At 41.1% G+C, this 23,931-nt stretch overlaps 1 protein-coding gene across 1 annotated transcript in view; it reads left to right on the plus strand.

Moving 5' to 3' along the window:
* Nucleotides 1-23,931, plus strand: part of NEK1 (NIMA related kinase 1) — a gene marked incomplete in the record, with an annotated part of 3,475,820 nt that overhangs the window by 1,234,497 nt on the left and 2,217,392 nt on the right. Inside the window, 2 exon segments of the mRNA XM_044062568.1 lie at nt 18,695-18,754; nt 18,999-19,058. Coding sequence (XP_043918503.1) covers nt 18,695-18,754; nt 18,999-19,058 — 120 coding nt within the window.

Below are 23,931 nucleotides of genomic sequence, written 5' to 3' on the forward strand. Positions count from 1 at the left end.
CAGGAACCTCACATGGCCTTCCTGAAAACACTAGAGGGATAAATGTATCACCAAACACCATCATATTAGGTGACTTCAATTACCCTAATATAGACTGGGAACACTACTCAAGCCCAAACACCCTAGCCCAAAAGTTCCTGGAATTCATAAACTCAAATGCCATGGAACAACTAGTCACCATCCCCACAAGAGGAGAAAACATACTTGATCTCATCATCACGAACATGGGAGCACAATGTTCAACACCGAAGTATACCCCTCACTGGTGAGATCAGATCACAAACTAATCTCGATAGAGGTCCTCATCCCACCCCACCTGAAATAAAAAGACCACAGTAAAGAACTTCTCGAAGCCGACTTCACACTTCTAAAGACTAGTGTGGTCTCCTTTAAGGCCCCCGAGCCGGCGGAAAACAGTACTCAAGCCGCTGAATCACTTACAAATGCCTTCTACCAGCACCTGCAGGACTGCATGGATAAGGCAATCCCAAGCAAAACAAAGACTCTTTGTACCAAAGGCAAGCGTCCAGTCTGGTGGACCCCAGCCATAAACAAACTCTACAACAAAAGGAGGAAGCTACTACAAGATAGAGCAAAATCCTTAAAAGGTAAGACACCCTTGAGCACTATAAGTAAAAAGCTAAGAGCTCTCATAAAATCATCCAAAGCAAATTTTGAGAGAAAAATAGCTAAAGACTCAAAAGACAATCATAAGGCCTTCTTTAGCTATGTTAGAAACCTGGGAGGAACCTCCCAGATATGCTCAGAACTAGTTCAAAATGATGTGAAGATTACTGATCCTACAGACATTGCCAACATACTGGCTGACAGGTTCAGTGCAAACTTCTCCCCTCCCCAAAAGGAGAGATATCTATACCAAGCGATTGCAGCCCCCAAACATCTCCAACGCCCAAGTGAGAACTGCTCTCTCCAAAGCAAAAACACAGCATCCATGGGACCTGATGGTGTCCCCGGCTGTGTGCTCCACGAACTCAACGAGGAATTAAACCCACAGCTAGGACAGCTGTTTAATCATAGTCTTACCTCTGGATACGTACCCAGGAGTGGCGCACTGCAACTGTGGTCCCACTTCACAAAGGCGGTGCCTCCACCGACCCTGGAAATTACCGCCCATTAGCTTGACAAGCCTTATCTGCAAAGCCATGGAGAGGATCATAATAGACCTCATAAATAAAGACATAGGAATTTGCAGACTTTGGATCCATCCCAGTTTGGCTTTGTCAAAGGCAGATCATGCCTTCTAAACTTGGTTGACTTTTTCAAACAGTCACCAAAGCCATTGATGAGGGAAAGGCAGTCCATACAGCCTACCTCGATCTGGCGAAGGCCTTCGATACAATACCCCACTCGGGTATCATTGAAAAACTCATCAGCTTAAATGTTAACCCGTACATCACAAGATGGGTTGCAAACTGGCTGAGTGACAGAACCCACAGGGTCAGAGTTGCTGGCGCCATGTCAGACTCAAAGCCTGTCACAAGTGGTGTACCACAGGGCTCAGTCCTGGGCCCACTCTTGTTTGGCATCTACTTTTCCAAGTACAAGCAAACACAGGAGGGTTATGGCTGACAAAGTTTGCAGATGACTGCAAACTGGGCCATAGTAGAAAACACATCTGACACAGATATCCTTCAGAAGGGTCTCACAGAAACGGATAACTGGTGCCAGAGCCATGGCCTAAAGTTAAATGCCAAAAATGCATAGTCATACCCTTCGGGAAAAACAAGGTTACCCCTAGCTACCAAATAGGTGGCAATCCACTGAGCATAGAAGAAGTTATCAGGGACCTGGGGACCCAGGTTGATAGTAGTCTGTCATTCGACACCCATGTAGCTAAAGTAGTTAGGAAGACCTTCTACATTGCCCACCTTATCATGAAGGGATTCTCATCTAGATCAAGGGAGGTCATAGTCTCCCTATACTCATCACTCATCAGACCAATGATTGAGTACAATGCCCCATTCGGAATGTATCTGACCCGACACTTGCAGCAGCTGGAGAGGCCACAAAAGTTCCTCACCAAAAGGATAAAGGGTCTCAAACATCTGTCCTATGCTGCCCGACTGAAAGAACTCCAGCTCTATTCAGTCGCACCGCTTGCTCAGAGGTGACCTTTGCCTAACATACAAGGCCATGTCAAACCCAGATTTGATGAATATGCTTCACCTCAAAAATCTAGATCCGTCAGAGCCACAAGGGCGGAGACTTAAACCTCGACACGGCTATTAATAGGACGCTGGAGGGCTAGATTCATCACCCAAAGACTCCCTATGCTGTGGAATAAAATCCCGGTATATGTGAGGCAGAGCACCTCGCTGGCCTTGTTCAAGAGAAATCTTGACCAATGGATGGGAGATTGCAGATATACCCCAGGGATTACCTCAGTGTCACTGCTCAACAGAGGCACAGCAAAATAATGGGTATAGTTCCCCATACTAAAGGGGTGGCGTAAGCCACAAAACTATGGGCTAGGCTTGTAAATGCCCTCGGGCAGATAGCCTAGTATGAACCTATGAACCTATGAACCTATATACCAGACATAGAAACAACCCCACCTGGTTACAATATTCTAAGAGCTAATAGAATAGAAAAAAGGGAGGTGGTATAGCAATTCCCTTTAAGAACATGCTCAACTTACAACCTGTAAACATAAGTATTATACCATGATCCCCCCAAAACGTGCACGCTGATTGGCCAGCGTGCCCGTTGTAAATCGAGTTATACTAATGGAAAAAGGTCCGGTCGCCCGGACTTTTTTCCATTAGTATAACTCGTTTTTTTTAAACACTGGCTCGCTATGTTAAATGGGTTTAACATAGCGAGACAGCTTTAAAATAAGCAACGGAGATCTCCGTTGCTTATTTTAAAGCTGTCTCGCATGTTAAACCCATTTAACATAGCGAGGCAGTGTTTAAAAGCAATGGAGAAAGCAAGATCTCCGTTGCTTTTTTGAGTCTCGCTATGTTAAATGAGTTTAACATAGCGAGACAGTTTAAAATAAGCAACGGAGATGTCCGTTTATTTTAAAACTGTCTCGCTATGTTAAACTCATTTAACATAGCGAGACATAAAAAAGCAACGGAGATCTTGCTTTCTCCGTTGCTTTGCACAACTCTGATGTACTGCGCAGGCGCAGTACATCAGAACTGCCGGATGCCAGACATCTGCGGAAGGGCAGTAAACAGGCATTATACTATGCCATTATTTAAGAAAAGTAATAGTTTCTTTTCTTAAATAATGTCATGGTATAATACCACGCCTGGGTGTGGGTAATGCTAAATTACCCACGGTTGGCTTTGTTTGGTCCTCGGGCTTCCGGGACCAAACCACGCCAACCGTGGTAATGGCATTACCACACCAGGCGTATTGCTATATTACTAACATTAATAATGCAGTGCTACTCATAACCAGATTAAAACTAAACCAGAACAAACGTATATATAATAGCCATCTACATCCTTCCAGGAAACAGTTCCAGTACAGTTGAAATCATTCTCCAGAATGTCACAAAAGCCATATCACAGGAAACCATTATTGCAGGAGACCTTAACAAAGACTGGATGACCTGTAACTCTGACAATTCTCATAACTACCTAAACCTCCATGGTTTCACTCAAATGATTTCTCACCCAACTAGAACTGAGAAGAAAACAGATAAACAGTCTATTTTGGGCTGATTCTTAACTAATAAATCCCTGTATTACCAAATAGCAGGGTGTCTCCCAGATCACTTAAGTGACCACTTTGGAACCTGCTTACTGAGAAATCCCAATAACCCTACTAAACTAATCAACTTATGCCAAGTTCATAATAAGAAAAATTTTAACTTACAGATTCTACTTAATATTCTTGAAAAAATAGACGGGACTCCTCTTAAGCAACTGCCCTTAGATGCTGCTGTGCAACACTTCAGTGACACCTTCGTTACTATTAACAGATTTGCACCTCCAAGAATAGTTTGAGTCAAAGCCAACTACACATCATGGTTAACCCATGAGACTCGTACCCTCCTAAAACAAAGGGACAACGCATGGCAAACTTGGGCTAAAAATAAATCCCTCCAAAACCATTTAATTTACAAGCAACTTAGAAACAGTGCCAAACACCAATTTAAACTACACAAACTACAGTACTGTTCTAATTTACAGTGAAAATGCAGAATGAATCCACAAAAAGTCTGGAACACAATCAATAACATACTTCATCCTGGCCAAACCACAACCCCCCTCCCCCCACAACTTACCTGATAACACAAAACATATATTTCACTGAAAGTGTTTTAGCACTGACTAAGAATAGCAAGTCTCCCACAATGCCAACACCCAACAATCCAAGTAATTTTGCAGATGCTTTCTCATTTCAGACAGTCCCAAAACAAACTATTGCAAAACTATTAAAGAAGTTGAAACCAACTTCACTGGCAGCAGATAACTTGCCAGCAGAATATCTAAAATTAACAGCAGCTGTTATTGCCTTCCCTGTGTTAATACTTATAAACCACTCTGTAACAGAACAGTATGTCCCAACTATTTGGAAAATTACATATATTACACCATTATACAAAGGAAGCAATGCAGCAAAACTAACAAACTACCGGCCCATTGCTGTACTTTCACCACTTTATAAAGTTCTGGAAAGATGTATCCACTTTCAACTTCTTAATCACCTTCTAAACAATAATCTCTCATTACAGCATGGATTCCAACCTTATCATAGCACTACTACAGATCTTCCTAGTTTCACTAATACTATAAATAAATTCAGAGATGATGGCAAAATAGTGTCCTCAGTCTTTTTGAACACGTCTAAAGCCTTCAGTACAGTTTCCCATCCTACGTTAATGTCCGCTCTGAATAATCATAATGTCAACCCTGATGCTGTTAACTGGTTTCAAAGTTATCTATCTAGCCACCAGCAAGCTGTGAAATAGAAGCAAGATCTATCCCCACTCCTTCCTGTTACACTTGGGAGTCTGTCAGGGTTCAATCTTAGGGCCCCTCTTCTTCAGCATATTCATAAATGATCTTAATTCTGCCTTCTGTCAAGCATCTATCATACAGTAGCCAGATTATTCAATCCTCATATGTGCAGCATCCACAATAACTCAACTTCTTACAGTCACATAAAAAGCCTTCTCTGATATTGAGACGTGGCTAGCAAATTCAACAAATTCTCAACCCTAATAAAACTAAACTTATGATCTTTCATCCATTTAAACCTACTAACATCCCAGCTAACTTTTGTATCACTGCCAGTAATACTAGGATTTTCCCAGATTCCCAAACAAAACTATTAGGAGTCATAATTGATGGCAGACTAAAATTTGACATAACACATTTCTAACACAATCAAAAAGGTTCACAAGAAAATGGGAACAATGTATAGAAACAAATTCTTAACAGACACTGCAAGAATAGCCATAGCTAAAACGCACCTTCTCTCCTCACACTTGTATACATCCCCTATACTTAACCTCAACAAGTCAAACTAAGTAAATTAGAATCAATTTACAATAAGATGCCAAATTTGCAACAGATTCTACACATTCAACCCATCACTGTCAGTGGCTCAAAAGTCTTGTTTGGTTGGAACTATGTCATGGACTATAACCAGTTAATAATGGCTCACAAAATAATGCACAATCCTGACAAATGTACCTTCCCTAAAAAACTTCTACAACCCTATTCTAACATTCGTAATCTTCGATCATCTAACAAAGACTTACTCCAAGTAACCAAAGTATCCAATACAGCAGGCAACTCTCTGTTGCCAAAAATTGGAATACCCTTCCACGTAGTATTAGATCCATAGGTAATCTTAATCATTTCAAAATATCTCTCAAAAGACACTTATGTGAATCTTGGCTTTGCACATGTAACACTCCAGGTTAATTATTAACTTAGCGCTACTTATACAATTTGGTTATACATACTAACTCTGTTACCATATCTCTTCTAACACTACTACTTCTTTATAAGTAGTTACATTCCTAGCTGCAACTCGCACCATGTAAGTATTACTAACTATGCACTACTTTGCCTAAGTGATTCTCCCTACTTAATTTCCTAACTAATGTTATGTTCCTCCACATATATAAGTTCAACCATATTTTTGTCTATATTCAATTGTTTAAAGTCTTGTTCTATTTGATACTATGTATATATTTTTGTTTTTAAATTTTTATCCTGTAAATGTGTTAACACTCATTTTTTTGTCTATAATTTCTATTATTTGATGTGATGACTTTGTATATAAGCTTAAGCTGGAACTTTTCTCCCCGGGCCTCCTCTGAAAATGGGCACTGTCCCAGTCGCAACATCCTGGTAAACAAATGTAAAATAAATAAATAAGTAAAATAAATGTGGTAAAAAAATCCTCTGGAACCTGAACCCAAACTCTTGTAAAGCATATGTTACCTCTGAGATTATTGTGAATGTTGTTTAATCTACATAATGATGCTATGAAAGTACTAAACATAACAGACAAGGAGGCATGCATTAGTAGTTATGATAAGTACAACAGATTTATCAGAGAAAATATTTGAAAAATAATATACAACCCACTTTTTTCAACTTGCTTCGTTCACCCCCTCTAATGCCCAGGCTCATTCAGCTTCTTACTCTACATTTATACTTCCGTAGCACCACCAACATATTCCCCAAACTAGTCCCATCAGTTCCCTCCAGAAAAAGCAAAAAACAATCAGTAGAATTGCTCCCAATAGTAACACCCACTCTAGTTTACCACCCAGGGCTCTCTGTCAAACTGTCCTACTCCTTGCCCCCCTGTAGTTATTGTATTACATCTCTGCAACCGATCCAGTACCCTCCTAACATGTGTTAATCCTAATTTGTAGCAAATATAAAATCAAGTTAAATAAGATGCTCCTAACTCAAATTATTTTACTATTCTTCCCCACTGTACTAGCCTTCATCACCAGTTATCAAATCCACTTCCTTCAAATACTTAGGACTTCAAGCAGTCCTCACAAAGAATAACAACCTCTACTTGGCCTATTTTTCTCCATAGCACCCTGTCTCTACAAACAAACCACATCTCATTTATTTATCTATAACTATATTAGGAGTAAGTATCTAAATTTATGATTAAATACCGAACCAAGACAAAAATTTAACTGGCCACACTCTTCCCCTCTGTAAAATATCAATTCAAAAAATGAGCGGAGATATTCAATCCAACCCAAGTCCTACCGTTTATAAAACCATCACTTCCAACCCTAAAATAAACTTGTCACCTAATACCTCTCAATAAAAAACAAGGCAGACTCACCTTACTAAATATGAACCTAAGACGTATGTGCAATAATTCCATGACATACATGAGTACCTTGCCACATACACTCATGGTATAGTTATAGCTACCAAAACCTGGTTAAAAAAGAAGTAAAGGATACCCCCCCCAAGATACAATATATTCAGGCATGACCTACAGAACACAGGTATGCAGGTGGTGTAGCAATCATCTGTAAAAAAAATCCTAACCATCTCCTTACTTGCATCAAAAATACTCAAATCAAATGTAACAATGCTGAACTTCTAATAACGCTCCTAAAAATTAACAGTAGGAAAACTACATGCTTAACAGCAATTTATATACCACCAGGGAGCAAGATTGATACTGCGGAAAACATCCTGTATTGGATATGTCAAATTTAGCTATGAAACTATAATACTTGGAGACTGAAATATTACCTCCAGTGAATCCATAAACTTTTACAATTTCTGTTAATAACCACACTCACTAGAAATCACTAAAACTTCATGGAGGCAGTCAACATTAGACTGGATTCTTACAAGCAAACCAGACAAATTGACAAAAGTAGGCTGCCTGTCAGGTAGCATAAGTGACCACATACCAATATATGCCATAAGAACTCACCATAACCTAAGTAAACATATTATCGGAAATCAAATAAGAAATGCAACCAATTTCAGCAAGGAAATTTTCAATGAAACACTAAAACAATGTAACTGGAATGTACTTGGAACAATGCCAATAGATACTGCTGTAGAACATTTCAATAATATATTCTTACAGACCTTATATAATCTAGCACCAGTATGTAATAAGAGTAAAGTTCAACCCTGCACCATGGCTAACAAAAGAAACAAAAAAAATAAAACTCAAGATAAAAAGGAATAAAGCCTGAAAAAATTGGTGTAAAAATAGAATTCAGAATGCCTTCCAGCAATTTAGACGTATTAGAAACCTTACAAAACTCCATGTCAAACAGGACAAGCAAACACTATTCTAATCTACAAACTTACAAGACAAATATCAAAACAACCCAAAACCTGTATGGTCATCACTAAATAAAACTACTCCATCCTTGCAAGACCACCAGTCCCTCTCCAAAAACAGACAATATGACAGACTCAATCCCCACACAGTTTAATTCCTACTTTACACAGTCAATATTATCTCTCTTAAACACTAATACATTTATCCTGCCCAACCAAAACCACCCACAACTCTGTAGTTTTAGTCCAGTACCCACCTCACTCATAATGAAGTTGCTCCTTAAACTAAAAACTACGTCATTAGCTGTAGACCAACTGCTATAAAACTACCTAAAAATGACCGCAGAAGTCATAGCCCTCCCTGTGTCCATATGTCCCATCAGTGTGGAAAAAAATCCTACATCATACATGCACAAAGGCTGCACATCTGCAGAGTTTAATAGCTACAGACCAATAGCAATTCTCTCACCCCTCTCCAAAATATTAGAGAAATTCATCCAAATGCAGCGGATGCAATACCTAACCTCAAATAACCTGCTCTCAGAAACACAACATGACTTTAGGCCCCAGCACAGTACCATTACTGCTCTACTATGTTTTACTAGCATAATAAACCAACTTAGAAACAATGGTCTGCTTGTGTCCACCATGTTTAGACTTGTCAAAAGCATCTGACACCAACAACTTCTCATTCAGCTCTCCTCAATAGGACTTTCACAGTACTCCTTGTCATGGTTTCTTAGTTACCTATATGGAAGGCAGCAAGCTATTAAATGACAACAAACCTCTACTCATCCTTTCACCCAGTTACTGCAGGTGCCCCTCAGGCTTTTATCCTGGGTCCGCTCCTATTTAATATATTTATTAATAACCTCCATACCTCCACTCACCATGTTAGTTTAGTTCAGTATGCAGACAACTCAGCATTAATATATACAGCCTCAACAATAAGCAAACTCCAAAACATTATCCAAAAATCTTTCTCCTCTTTAGAGGCTCAAAAAATCAAACCACCTACTCAACCCCAAGAAAACTAAGTTAAGTATTTTTACCTCAAAAAGTTGCCAATACCAAAAGCAATCTTTTACCATAAAGTCAGTAAATAATACTGTCATTGAAATTGTAACTCACAGTAAACTTTTAGGCGTTATAATAGATGACAGTCTGAAGTATGACTAGCATATACTGCATACTGTTAAATCTACATACCTGAAACTAGGCTCCCTTATAGGATCAATGAATTCTTTACAGATGCTGCAAGAAAATCTCTAGCCACCACCTTCTTATTGCCAGCTCTCTTATACCTTGCTCCTATCCTGACAAATGTAAACTGTACTCAGAGAAAAGAGACTTGCCTTTTGCTAAAATAAAATAGCTAAATTTGCCAGCAGTCTCCCTTGTAGGACCCACCATTGTCATAGCTTAAAGTACTTAAACTGTCTTGAACTATACAACTACACAGTGTAAGAAACTTCTCTGTGTGGAAGATTTTCAGTCCATATATTTCTAGTTAATCACTGTATATTAATCAGATCAGACAATAGTAGTAGAAGTAGCGAAAGTAAACGCGTCAAGTCAAAAAGTAATAATAGAAAATATATAATTCTACAGCATTACTAAGTATTCAAAAGTAATCCAAGCAAGGCAGGCAGTCTGTTTCCAGTCGAAAATCCTTTATTAAATACACAGACTAAGTACAGCACACACGCACTCGTTCATTATCCAGAAACATGCCCTGCACTAAGATACCTGTTACTGCCCTACTGTCCAGCAAGGGACCTCTGTTCTAGTAGCAAATTCTTATTGCTCATACATAAGTCAGATAATGTTGCAGGAGACTCGCTCTACTCCCAGTACATTGTTAAACTCTAAACTAGTATCCCCACACAAGTAAAACTCTTCAAACTCGGTAGTTTTAAACCATTGCTAAAACATCTAAACCACTCCTGGTCCTGCACATTCTCATCAGCAGGTTAAGACTTTGTACTCTGTGTGATACTCTCCAAATACTCCTCCTTAAAAAGAATCCTCTCAGCCTCTCACTGAAACGACAAAACAATTTTTATACATGGCTGCCGCCTGTACAATCCACCAAGTTGAATGTGGGCTTTCTTTTTTGTAACTTCTACCTCTGTAAAATTTTAGAATGTATAAATGTAACTACTCTGTAACTGGAGCCAAGTATAATGTAATGTAAACTTGAGTTTTTCACCCCAGCCCTTCACTGAAAATGGGTATTACCCAGTCAGACTTTCCCAATAAACAAAGAAAAATGAGTAAATAGAGACTGCATGCTTCAAAAAGGACTTGAACCCAAACTTCACGATTATTATTCCTAAAGGTATTGAAGCAACTAACCCTGGCCAGGATTTTGAACCCATCATCTTTCACCCGTTATATACATTCATTGCTGCAGAGTCAAATCTAACTTGTATCGTGACCCATCAACAGCCATCACCATCCACAGTTTACTAGGCAAGTAGGTGGAAAAAGTAAATAACTAGGATTTTTCTTTTTGTATCACTCACACAAACGCACACATTTACATGCACATGTGTAGGCAGTTTTGTCACTAGTTCACCTACCATAGGTCTTTGGGATATGGCAGGATATTATTGCGAGGAGAAAACCCATGCAGACGTGGGGATGGCATACAGACTCTAAACAGAGGTTGCGTATGCAGGATGAGAAGTGAACGAGAGAATTTTGTGTTGAGAAGTGAAAGTGCTGTCCTATATCCCTCACACATGTGATTCCAAAAAATTCTAAGTAATATAGTTACTTAACTGAGTTCTGGTTATAGAAGTCTGATGTGTTGTTTCCTTTCCACTCGCTCTTCTCTAACTTTGTGTTGTTCTAGGAAAAGGAGAGTGTTTCTGTGCTTAATTCTTTGTGAGCTGTATTTTGAGCCTTGGCAGTGTGTGAAAAGGGTCTAGGAGCTAGCTCACATGCTTGGTTAAAAAAAAAGTTAAAATATAAGTAAAAATGTTTACTTGCGCTCTGATGTTCATCGTGCATACAGCTGCAGTCATAACAGATGGGTTCTCTTGCCGTCAGGTGGGTCCTCGGTCAGCCGAATTCCAAAGTCTAGGTCCAGCGTCGGTTGTCGTCGCTTCTTCCCTGACGTCAGTGCGACAGGGGTATAAAAGAACCAGCCAACGCCATTTTCTTCAGTGTTTCTTGCCGCGCGGTGCCCGAAGCAGAAGCAGTTCGCAAGTGCCGGTCGGCCAGCTCCTGAAATTACGAAAATTTTGCAACCGAAGTCTTCTTGAAAGCTAAATACCCAGTTGGGGAAACTTTTCTTGCCTCAGACCGATGTCAGACAAAGTTAATAACTGTATTTCATGTGGGAAGCAAATACCGCATACGGATTTTCATTCCCTTTGCATTCCTTGCTTAGGCCCAGACCACGACGTCTCGGTCTGTCGTTTTTGTGCTACATTCAACAAACGCACCATTAAGCGTAGGGCGGAGTTCGCCCAGCACTATTTTGGCAAAAAATTTAACTACATTATGTTGTCGGATACTCCGACTCCAGTTTTGTCTAAAATACGCAAAGATAAGGACCGACACACGAGTTCCGCAGCCTCTACCGACACCACACCAAAGCCGACTACAGGTGGTCCAGTTCTCAGCGAGGCACCTACGCAGCCCCTGCCTACCAACGACACTTCATTGGTGGTGTCTACTGTGCCCAAGGTCGCAGGCTCCTCGGCCCACACCCCGACTACAGATACCGAAGCCACTCTAGGTGGTGAAACTCAAAATGTAGACAGGTCTGCTTCCTCTCAAGGTGCCTTCAGACCTTCCTCTTCTTTTTCCATCCAGGCTTTCACTAAGTCTAAAGCAGCCATGCATTCTAAGAGACAAGCTACACAGGACCCTTCTCTAGGTCCCATGCCTAAAAAACAGATGCTTAAAATGGCTGAGGATTTAATTACTCTTATCAGGGGTTCTCAACCCCCCCCCCGGACAAAAGGCCCAGAGTGGAGGAAGAATCCCCTTCCTCTAACCAGGCCTCCATTATTTCAGAGCACTCTGATGAACAGGAACATTCATACTCCCCTTTTGAAGATTCTGATGCAGAGGAGTCCATTCCCTCTGTCTCCCCCCCAGAGGATTACTCATTTGGGGAAACCTTGCATACCTTGAGGGAACACTTCCACTGGGAAGGCCAAGGGTACTCAGACTCCAAGAAAAGGCTTAGGGATTTTCTCTTGCTCCCTCAGCACAGGCCTCTGGCTATACCTCCTGTCTTAGACATACTAGATGTGTATTCGGAGGCCTGCATTAACCCAGACTCTTTACCTCCAGCCCCAGTCAAGCCTGACAGGTACTACCGGGTTGCTGACTCTCACCAATTTTTATACAAAAGCCATGCGGCTGACCCAGAAACTATCTCACAGGGCCCCAAGGGAATTAAGGCCTCCACTGCTAAAGATCCATTACCTTCCGAGAGAGATTCCAGATCTTTAGAAAGGTGGGGAAAAAAGGTATACACCTCGGCCACCTTAACCATGAGGGCATTAAACTGCCAGTTCCATATGTTAAAGTACCAACAGTTTCTGTTATCACAGTTGAGAAGCAAAATGTCACAACCTGAACAACCAGACTTGAAGGAGTTGCAGGATTTGATGCATAGTGCAGAACAAGTGGGTAAACATGCCTTGCAATGTGGTTTTGATGCTCTAGAGGCCTCATGTAGAGCTGCTGTTACAGGATCAGTCATACGTAGACATGCCTGGCTCAAGGAGCAAACCTTACCAGATCATGTCAAAGCTAAATTACTAGATGCCCCTCTACAAAAGGATGTATTATTTGGTGTTAAAGCTGAGGAGGTATTCAAGAAAATGGAGGAAAAGGCTAAATCAATGCAAACAGTGAAAGATTTTTTACAGGTACAACCTCCACGTTTCAGTAGAAATTGGCCTTCCAAAAATTGGTCCTTTCCAGCCACGGACAGACCCCAAAGAGGTAGATACAGGCGCCCGAGGGGCAGAGGGCAATCTCAAGCATCGTTTAGAGGCAGACAATGGCAAGCTCCTACACAAAGAGGTGGTGAGGATAGTTCGCAGCCATTCAGAAAGCAAACCCAATGACTTTCCCCTTTGCATGCCAAGCAAGGCTCAAATGGCAGCACCCTTAGGCGGAAAACTGGCATTATTTTCGAAAAATTGGCATATTGTCACAAAAGACAAATGGATCCCTGGACATTATAAACAGAGGCTACAGATTCCATTTTCACACCCTTCCAAAAATGAGAGGCATGCCAAACCTGCCACACAATCAAAGGGCAGAGGCACAAAGACAAATTTCAGATCTCATGGACATGAAAGCTATTCAAGAGGTACCTACTCGAGAACAAGGTCAAGGTTTTTATTCCAGAATATTCCTGGTACCAAGGAAGGGAAAAGATTAGAGACCTATTTTGGAGTTCTCCATCCTAAACACATTTTTACTCGTGCCAAAATTCAAGATGCTCACATTACAGCAGCTTCTTTCCATGCTGGGCAAGGAGTCTTGGCTGGTAACATTGGACCTCAAGGAGGCATAACTGCATGTCCCAATCAGACAAAATTGCAGAAGATACCTCAGATTTCTTGCAGGTTCAACCCATTATCAATTCTCTGCATTGCTCTTTGGCTTATCTACTGCGCCCAGAGTATTCACGAAATGCCTGGCATCAGTAATTGCCTACTGCAGACTTCAAGGGATACAAATATACCCCTATTTGGACAACTGCCTGATCCAAGCGGACAGCAAGCACATACTTCTGAAACATCTGGCTTTTGTAATACTGTTGAATTCTCTGGGATACACAGTCAACAAAAAGAAATCAAGGCTAATACCCTCTCAGAAAATAATTTTCCTGGGTGCCAACTTGGACACAAACACCCAGATGGCCTACCTCACGCCAGAGAAACAGGGGCAACTAACTCAATACTTCAGAAAACTAGCAAATTTCACCAGGCTGACTGCAAGGAAAATCCTGCAGGCTCTGGGATTCATGGCATCTTGCATCCTACTAATCCCATGTGCAAAGCTGCATATGAGGAAACTTCAATGGTACCTGAAAAACCTATGGTCTCAACACAGCCACAGTTTGGAAACAATTATACCACTCATTCCATGTCTTCAAAAGGAATTTCTGTGGTGGGCTCAAGCATGCCAAACAAACACAGGTCTCCCATTCTGCAAGCCTCAAGCAAATCAAGTCATCACAACAGATGCCTCGGACTACACCTGGGGGGCGCACATGACAGATCGGTGCATTCAGGGCAAAAGGTCCCAAAAAGAAAAGCACCTTCACATCAATCAAAAGGAAATGCTAGCAGTAATAAATGCTATTATAGCTTTCATAGAACTTCTGCATCCAGGTCAACTATTGATAAGGACAGACAACACCACAGTAATGTGGTACATAAACAGGGAGGAACCCATTCATACCCCCTTTGCAGGCTGGCCATGTCACTTTGGAACATGGCTCTGGAATTACAAATCGAACTTCAAGCACAGCACTTGCCAGGCAAGGAAAACACGCTGGCAGGCAACCTAAGCAGAAATATGACAGATCCACACGAATGGAAGTTGCATCCTCAAGTTTTTACAGAGATAATTCAAGCATGGGGAAGGCCAGACATAGATCTCTTTGCCTCCCACAAAAATCACCAATTGACAAAATTCTGCTCAAGGACTTTTCATCCACAGGCCTGGAGAGTGGACGCTCTCTCTTTCAGTTGAACAACAATGACAGTTTATACCTTTCCACCTCTTCCTCTACTGCCCAAAGTTCTATTAAAAACCAGATCAGACAGACCAAAGATGATTCTCATTGCTCCAGACTGGCCAAGACAGCACTGGTACCCACTCCTGCGGAGCCTGACGCATTCTCCACCATGGACCCTACCTCTAATGCCTCTTCTTCTGACTCAGCACAGCTTCAAAACTCTTCACAGTCAGCTGAAAACACTCAATCTGGCCGCTTGGAAGATTCCTTAACTTCACAACAGACCCTACTCTCCAAGGAGGTGCAGGATGTCATTTTGGAGGCCAGAAAGCCGTCTACTAGAAAAGCTTACTCCGCAAAATAGAAACAGTTTTGTGCCTGGAATGAGAAAAAGGGCCAGAATACTGAATTTACCTCAAATATTACAGTATCTAGCTGAGCTGCTAAGCAGTGGACTTTCATTCTCCTCCATCAAAATCCATGCCTCAGCCATTTCTGCAGAATACAACACTGATCCACCTTTATTCTCTCACCCCCTCTTAAGACAGTTCCTCAGAGGGGCTAAGAATATAAAACCCCCAAGGAAACAACCAATACCTGCTTGGGACCTCAATTTCATTCTAGAAAAGCTGACCTTGCCTCCTTTTGAGCCAGCTGCCTCAACAGATTTGCAATATTTGTCCTGGAAAACAGCCTTCCTTCTGGCTATCACCTCAGCTCGCAGGGTATCGGAACTACAAGCCCTCATGGCTGTGCAGCCTTTCATCATTTTCCATCAGGACAGAGTTTCCTTACGAACCAACCCGTCCTTTATACCAAAGGTGGTATCCAGGGTAGCTTTGAATCAGGCTATCCACTTACCTACCTTTTACCCTAATCCTCAAAACAAAGGGGAGAGACTACTACATTCCTTGGACATCCACAGACAGCTGCGTTATTATTTGGACAGAACAAAGCCTTTCAGAAAATCAGAACAACTCTTTGTGTCCTATGCTATAGGAGCTCAAGGGAAGCCAATTTCCAAACAATCTCAAAATGGATAGCCCACTGCATACGCTTTTGTTACTCTTTTCATGGGAAAACTGTACCTGCAGGCATCAGATCTCACTCCACAAGGGCCACAGCTACCTCTGCAGCTTTCCTCAGAGGAGTTCCTACCAAAGATATTTTGGAAGCAGCCACTTGGAGTTCTGTGCATACCTTCTCCAAGCACTACCACCTACCATTATACTCCAAAACTAGAGCAGGCTTTGCCACTGCAGTCTTGCAGGGCATCCTGGCTCCTCCTAGTTCCACCTAGTGCCTACCACCCCTTTTTTAGCTTAGGGATTCTACCCATCTGTTATGACTGCAGCTGTATGCATGATGAACATAGTACAGTTTTGTACCTACCATAAATGTAGATGTTCGAGTGCTAATACAGCTGCAGTCCAGGTTTCCCTCCCTCCTTCCCCTCTTGGGACAGGCCTATTGGCTAACACCTCCTCATACAACCTGATTGGGGTATTCATTTATGGTGTATTTGCTTGCAACTACTGTATTTTGATTATATTGCATTGCATTATTACATAAATTTATGTATTGCCTTCCTTCTGGGGTCACCTGACATCTGGGGCAAGAAAAACTGAAGAAAATGGCGTCTGCTGGTTCTTTTATACCCCTGTCACACTGACGTCAGGGAAGAAGCGACGACAACCGACGCCGGACCTAGACTTTGGAATTCGGCTGACCGAGGACCCGCCTGATGGCAGGAGAACCCATCTGTTATGACTGCAGCTGTATTAGCACTCGAACATCTACATTTATGGTAGGTACAAAACTGTACTTTTTCTTTGACTTGTTAGTGTGTGAGTCACACATGTACAGGGGAGAGATGAGGCTTCAAAGTCTTGGTCATTTCAAAGCTACATCAATAGGTTAATGATAGAGCAGCTGAAATGATGATCTGGGGAGTCAGGCTTCAATCCTAGATAAAGCCTCCACTTTAATGCTGTGCTTCTAGCCTTTGACCAAGCCCTTTACTTCCAAAAACGTCTAATTGATAAAGCAGTTTGAGTTGTAGTGTTGGGAATTTGTTAATGTAACTTGTCCTTTTCCCCTTGGCTGATTGACTTTTTGTGCTGTGTATTTGGGGAAGAAAGGTGCAAGATGCACTTAAATCCCTTATGTCCCCAATAGTGACCCCTTATTGTTGGTGAAAAAGGGTCTAAGGGCCAGCCCACTCATTTGGTTAGCTAGCTAGAAAGAGATTAAAAAAGAAATGCAATGAAATAACCATAAACATATAAAGGTAAATGTGGGGTTACAGTTTCTCTGTTCTCATTGATAGCTGTGTGCATTTCTGTAGATATGATTCAAGTTTGATATTTTTCAGTTTTATTTATTTATTTTTTTTAAGTCTTTAACAGTACTCCTGATCTTGTATTAAATGTTTTATGCAGTGTTCTTATGATAGGCTGTTTTCAGAATGGGGCTATGCCCCAAAGCTCCCATACACCCCATAAACTTTTGCCCTGCCAAGATTTGGGGAAAAGGAACAATCCCAGTGAATGTTTTTTCATTAATTTATGAGGTTGCAGCAGTCAAGTTTCTTGAAGACCCAGTAAGGTCATATGCTTGACAATTGAACCTGTGTATTCATAGCTGTAGCTTCAAAAAGGGGTTATCAGATATAGGGTGTATAATGTGTAACCTTAAGGCTGGTGAGCTATTTATGGTGATCTGACTGTCACACTGTACACTGAATTTCTAGAGAAATTATTTTAACTGTAGACCTCATGAAGGTTAGATCACATCTCCTGTTACTTATTATGCCTTTTGACATGAAATGCATAAGCTTCCAGGGTGAGTTATGAGAGGTACACCTTCACCGTATCAGTTGATTTACAAGTATGCCGCCTTTAATATGAGCTTGGTGGCTATCCTGCTGTCCTTTTTGTCAGTATGGAGTCTCTGTCATGCACCTTTTGAGAAGTTCTTTCTACAGCAGCTGTATAATTTATGATATTCTTGTTTGTTTCATTTTATTTTTCTTCTACTGTAAGCTTTATTTGTTCAGGTTTTGATGGCAAATTCTGAACTGAGTGGAACAAGGCCAAGCTAGGTCAGATGTGTGGGGTATCATGTATGTCAGCAAGAAGTATGCATAGCCCCCACCTTGAACATGGGAGCGATGAGAAATTCAAAAATGGATCCAGTCAGGGATATTCGATGAAATTTCAGCACTTACGTACTGCAGAAGCCCTTCTTTCAGATCAACTGATAGTCATGGGTTTTGGTGTCAAGCTGATGAACTGTTCTCAAAGAACTGAGCTGTGCAAGTTTTTCTTTAATTGTCCCACTTTTACCAGACTGCTTCCTTTTCAGACTATTTCTTTTCCATTTTGTGAAAAAAAATGGAGTCTTATTTTAGTTTCTGGACATTAGCTGTGTAAATGAGGCAAACACGAGTGAAAACTTTTTTTTCCCCTGAAAGTAACGTTGACATTTTATAGTGGCAGAAACTTCAGGTTGGATACTACAGGTATTGGGTAATGTTTCTTTTACAGTGTAACTATCTGTAGTGATATTGCAGTATTATAGATTATTCTCTGGGATTTTTTTTCTTGACTTTGTGTTGATACTTATATTAGCATTGTAAATATACTAGTCTTTTGTCTAATGTACAGTTTCACTTTTTGTCCAGGCCCTACCTGCTCCAGTAAAGAGGGTGAATCCTGTAGACGAAAGAAGGAAATTATTAGAGGTATAATTAATAACAAAATATAATAAACTGTGTCATTATGGGTAGGGGCTTTTGTTATTTAGCATATTTAAATCAACAGACTTTATTCTTTTCCTTTTCTCTCAGGTCTGCAACATCTACAGACTTTTTTCCTTTTCTCTCAGATTTATGACTTATTTTTCCAGGGGTTCTTTGTCTGTCACTAGAGCATTATTCTACCCCTAAGTGGTACGCAAGTCAGAAATTTGTATTATGTCTATTTCAGGAAGCTGCTAAGAGGAAGAAAAAAGAACAAGTTGAAAGGGAAAGGAAACAGAAAGAGCAGGTATAGTATAGAGAATGATTTGCAATGTTTGGAATTGTATACCTTGTACATAAATTATTGTCCAGTTTTAAGTTTTTGGAGCAAACCTCCTTGAATTTGCTTACCTCATGAAAAGTATACCATCAAACAGGAAAACTAATTTAAGTCATAATATGCAACCGTAATATGACGATATAATAAACCCATTAAAGGTCTGTTGTGACAGAGGCACAAGGTTTTGTAGTCTTTCTTATGTTGCTGCTTGTTGTTGTTGTTAGCACTAATTGAAATGTTTGCACTTGGTACCCTTTATGATGATTTTCAATCACTGTAATGTTGACTGTCCTGTTTTTTTTTTTTTGCAGTTTTTCTTCCACATCATCTGATTTAACTAGCAGCACTCTCCTTCAGAAGTTTATTTTTAGTTACAAAAGTATCAATATATTCAGCAGTAGAAACAATCATTTGTTGCAACAATAATAGGAAACAGCAATTCTGTGAATGTTTTACTAGATGATGCAGAAACATTTGTACATGTTTTTGTATGGTGGAGAATCTAGTATTTTGCCAGGGCTTGAATCTGGGCAAAACAGGATGCCCTGGGAAAGCTGCAAAGAAATATTTTTATGGAAGAGCCTCACAACTGTTACAACATTTGAGCATCATCTAAATTTTTTTCATCCATCTTGTTTTGTTTTGAAGGCCCTCTGCATAAGGGTAGCATCTCTTTCATGTTGCTTCACTTCCTTCTCCCCCAGTGTTACTTAGGTTGTGCCATATTTAATAGACGCGTTACTCTGTGCTTTCTTCATTTCGTCATGCTGCTTCATAACCTAATTCACTTAACTAAATTTTCTGTTAACAGCAAGATTTGTTGGGCATTTGACTTAATAGTTCAATTAAGTATTAAAATATGTTTACAGAAGGACCTGTTTTTGTAACACAAGGATGTATGGTTAACTAATTCAGTTTTTTAGACAAATTCTTAAAATTAAACCTTTGATTAAATGCACTTTCCATCATCATTCTCAAACATTGTTATACTTTTTTGTGTATTTGTATTACCATAATTAAAATATTATACATAGACCACTCAGTAACAAACATTTTACAAGTACTAAATATAAAAAATGCATGTGATTCTGAATAATGAGTACTTTGGTGCAAAATGTCAAATTCTTTGGAATCTGTTTTATTGATAGTCTGCTGTATGTTTATAATCATTTTTGGGATCAGTTGTTAGACAGATCTCAAGGTACCTAGCAGATATTGTTAGCAGGTGGTCATTTTCCTGTGGCTGAACAATGGTGGATTATAGAGCCACAGCTAGAGAATCCATGTATAAAAGAGCTGCTTGAGACTAAAACAGGCACTTTTTTGAAGTGGAAAAATTCCATCTTTTTTTTCCACTGATAGTTTTGTACTATCCACTTTGATTTTTTGCAGTCATCACATATAATTTATGATGTCATCAGACAGAGAGGCTAGTCAGCAGATAAATGTATAATGTCTTTTTTTCACTTTTTGTAGTCTGTGTTTAATAGCATTAACTGTGAAGTTGGCCAAAAATGCATTTGTGGTTAAGAAATTCTTGTAAACATTTCTTTTTCTTGATTGCTTGTTCAAGTTCAGGCGAGTATGCCATTAATGAAGGCTATCATTGATATCTATCCTAATTTACGCCTTAGCTACAAAGTCTCTTTACAAGTCTTTCTTCAGCATATGATGTTCATCTTTAGCCTCTCTTTCTGAGGTACTGCTTGATGTCCTTCAAGGTAGCATCTGCAGTGATAACAAATGGGTTGTCCTGTCGTCAGGCAGCCCTTCGGTCGGCCGGATTCCAAAGTCTGGGTCCGGCTTCGGCTGATGTCGCACTTCACCCGACGTCATCTCTGCTGGTCTTCGGGTATAAAGGCATCAGCCGATGCCATTTTCCTCAGTCTTTCTTGCCGCGTGGCGCCCGAAGCAGAAGCTGTTTGCAAGTGCCGGTCGGTCAGATCCAGAGATTACTACTACCGAATACTACTTCGAAGACTTCTAAAAAGCTAAGTACCCCGTTGGGGACTCTTTCTTGCCTCAGCCGATGTCAGAAAAAGTCAATAACTGTTTAACTTGTGGGAAACAAATACCTCATAAAGATTTCCACTCTTACTGTCTGCCTTGCTTAGGCCCAGACCACGACGTAGCAGCCTGTTCGGCCTGTGCTTCCTTCAACCGACGAACGCTTAGGCGTCGGTCGGAGTTTGCTGAACAGTTTTTTGGCTCAGATTTTGCGTACATTATGCCGTCGGATCCTCCGACTACCCAAATTGTTAAAAAATGCAAAGAAAAAGACCGACACTCGCGGTCCGCGGTTTCGGCCGAAACCACGGTTAAGCAAGCCGCGAGTGTCTCGGTTTCGGCCGAAACCGAGAATACCGGTCAATCTTCAGCCGAATCCATGACTACTACTGAGGCTCCTGCTACCTTAGTTGAATCGGCCTCAGAAGTTTTGCCTACTACTGTGGTTCCTAGTGATTTATCAGACACCATCCCTTTGGATGTCTCTACCCCAGCACGTGGTGCTGCTAGGCCTCCTGCAGCCATGTCTATTAAGGCCTTTGCCAGGGCCAAAGCAGACAAAACTGTAAAATCAGTGCCTGTTAAGCCCCCCTCACACAGGCCCACTTCTAGTTCACAAATGCTTACTCTGGCAGAGGATTTAATATCCTTAATTAGGGGATCCCAATTCACCCAGACAGGGCCTCTCAGCCACCAGAAAAGAGATCTAGAGTAGAGCCTCCCGAGCCAGTGTCCTCTGATGATTCTGTGAATGACTCAGACATTACAGACCAGCCAGAGGCTCCTTTGTCTACATATGAAGAGATTCCGATGCTGAAGAATCCATCCCATCTGCCTCTCCGCCAGAGGAATTTTCCTTTGGGGAAACCTTACATGCCATGAGAGAACAATTCCAATGGCAGGGACAAGACTTCTCAGACCAAGAAAAAGGCTTAGGACTTTTCTACACTTACCACAACATAGGCCCTTAGCTATACCTCCAGTACTGCCTGTTGTGGATGATGCATTTAATGATGTTTGCACTGCTCCTGATACTTTACCTCCAGCCCCTGCCAAACCAGATAGATTTTACAGGGTGCCAGACACTCATCACCACTTATACAAGGCCCCACTTGCAGATCCTGAGACTATATCCCAGGGGCCTAAGGCAGTAGCCTCGACCTCAGCAAAAAACCCTACTCCTTCTGAAAGGGAATCCAGGTCCTTAGAGAGATGGGGGAAAAAAAGTTTACACCTCTGCTACTCTCTCAGCTAGACCTTTAAACTGTCAGTTTCATATGATCCAATACCAAGAGTTTATGCTTGATCAGCTAACTAAGAAACTGTCCTCTGATGACTCCTTAGATAAGAAATATGTTTTAGAAATGGTGAATAACATCCAACAGGTTAGTAACCATTCTTTAAAATGTGGCTATGATGCACTGGAGGCTTCATTTAGATCAGCCATGACTGGCACAGTGATAAGAAGGCATGCATGGTTGAAAGAACAGGTCTTGCCGGATCATGTTAAAGCAAAGCTATTAGATGCTCCTATGGATAAGGCCAGTCTATTTGGTACACCTGCTCAGCAAGTAATGAAGAAAATGGAAGAAAAGGCAAAATCTGTACAAACAGTTAAGGATTTCTTACAGGTTCAGCCCCCAAGGTTTAGCAGGAACTGGCCTGCCAAAAATTGGTCCTTTCCAGACTCCTCAAAATCTCAAAGAGGTAGGAATAGACGCTCTAGAGGCAGAAATCAATCCAGAGGAGGTGCCTACAGAGGACGCCAGTGGCAAGGCAATAACCGAAGCACAGACACAGCCACTGCCACTACAACAGGACAATCACAGTGACTTGGCTCTGACACTGCCTACCAGGGAGCAAATAGCAGCACCTTTAGGCGGAAAGTTAGCCTTATTTTTGAAAAATTGGCACTGTATCACAAAAGACAAGTGGATTTTGCAAACCATAGACCAAGGCTACAGGTTCCACTTCCACACCTTACCAGTAAAAAGAGGAATGCCAAATCTACCTCCAAATCAAAAAACAGAAGCTCTAAAGCAGATAGCAGAATTAACAAAGATGAGAGCTGTGGAAAGAGTACCAATAACAGAACAGGGCAAAGGATTCTACTCCAGACTCTTCCTAGTACCAAGAAAAGAGAAAAGTTGGAGACCTATTCTCGACCTGTCCGTCTTAAACACATACATCATTGTCCCAAAATTCAAAATGCTGACCCTACAGCAACTTCTTCCCATGCTGGGCAAGGAGTGTTGGCTGGTAACTCTAGATCTCAAGGAGGCATACCTGCACGTCCCCATACGACCAAATTGCAGAAGATACCTCAGATTTCTTGCAGGATCAGAGCATTATCAATTCTCAGCATTGCCCTTTGGCTTATCTACTGTGCCCAGAGTATTCACAAAATGCCTGGCATCAGTAATCGCTCACTGCAGGCTACAGGGAATACAAATTTATCCATACCTGGATGACTGCCTGTTACAAGCGGACAACAAAAGCAAGCTGACAACAGATCTACAAAGAGTCATTTGCTTACTACAAGCCCTGGGATACACAGTCAATTTTCAAAAGTCAAAACTGATACCATCCCAAACAAGAACATTCTTGGGTGCGGATTTGGACACAGTAAAACAAATGGCATTCCTAACTGCAGAAAAACAAAAACAACTCCCTCTTTACTTCTTGGCATTAACAAAGCAGAACAAACTAACAGCAAGAAAAGTACTGCAGGCCTTGGGCTTCATGGCATCATGCATAATCTTGGTCCCACATGCCAGACTGCATATGAGAAAGCTACAGTGGTACCTAAAGAATTTATGGTCTCAACACAGGC

Source organism: Protopterus annectens, chromosome 2.part1 (assembly GCF_019279795.1).
Source record: "Protopterus annectens isolate FY-2018-M chromosome 2.part1, PAN1.0, whole genome shotgun sequence".
NCBI classification, from domain to species: domain Eukaryota; kingdom Metazoa; phylum Chordata; order Ceratodontiformes; family Protopteridae; genus Protopterus; species Protopterus annectens.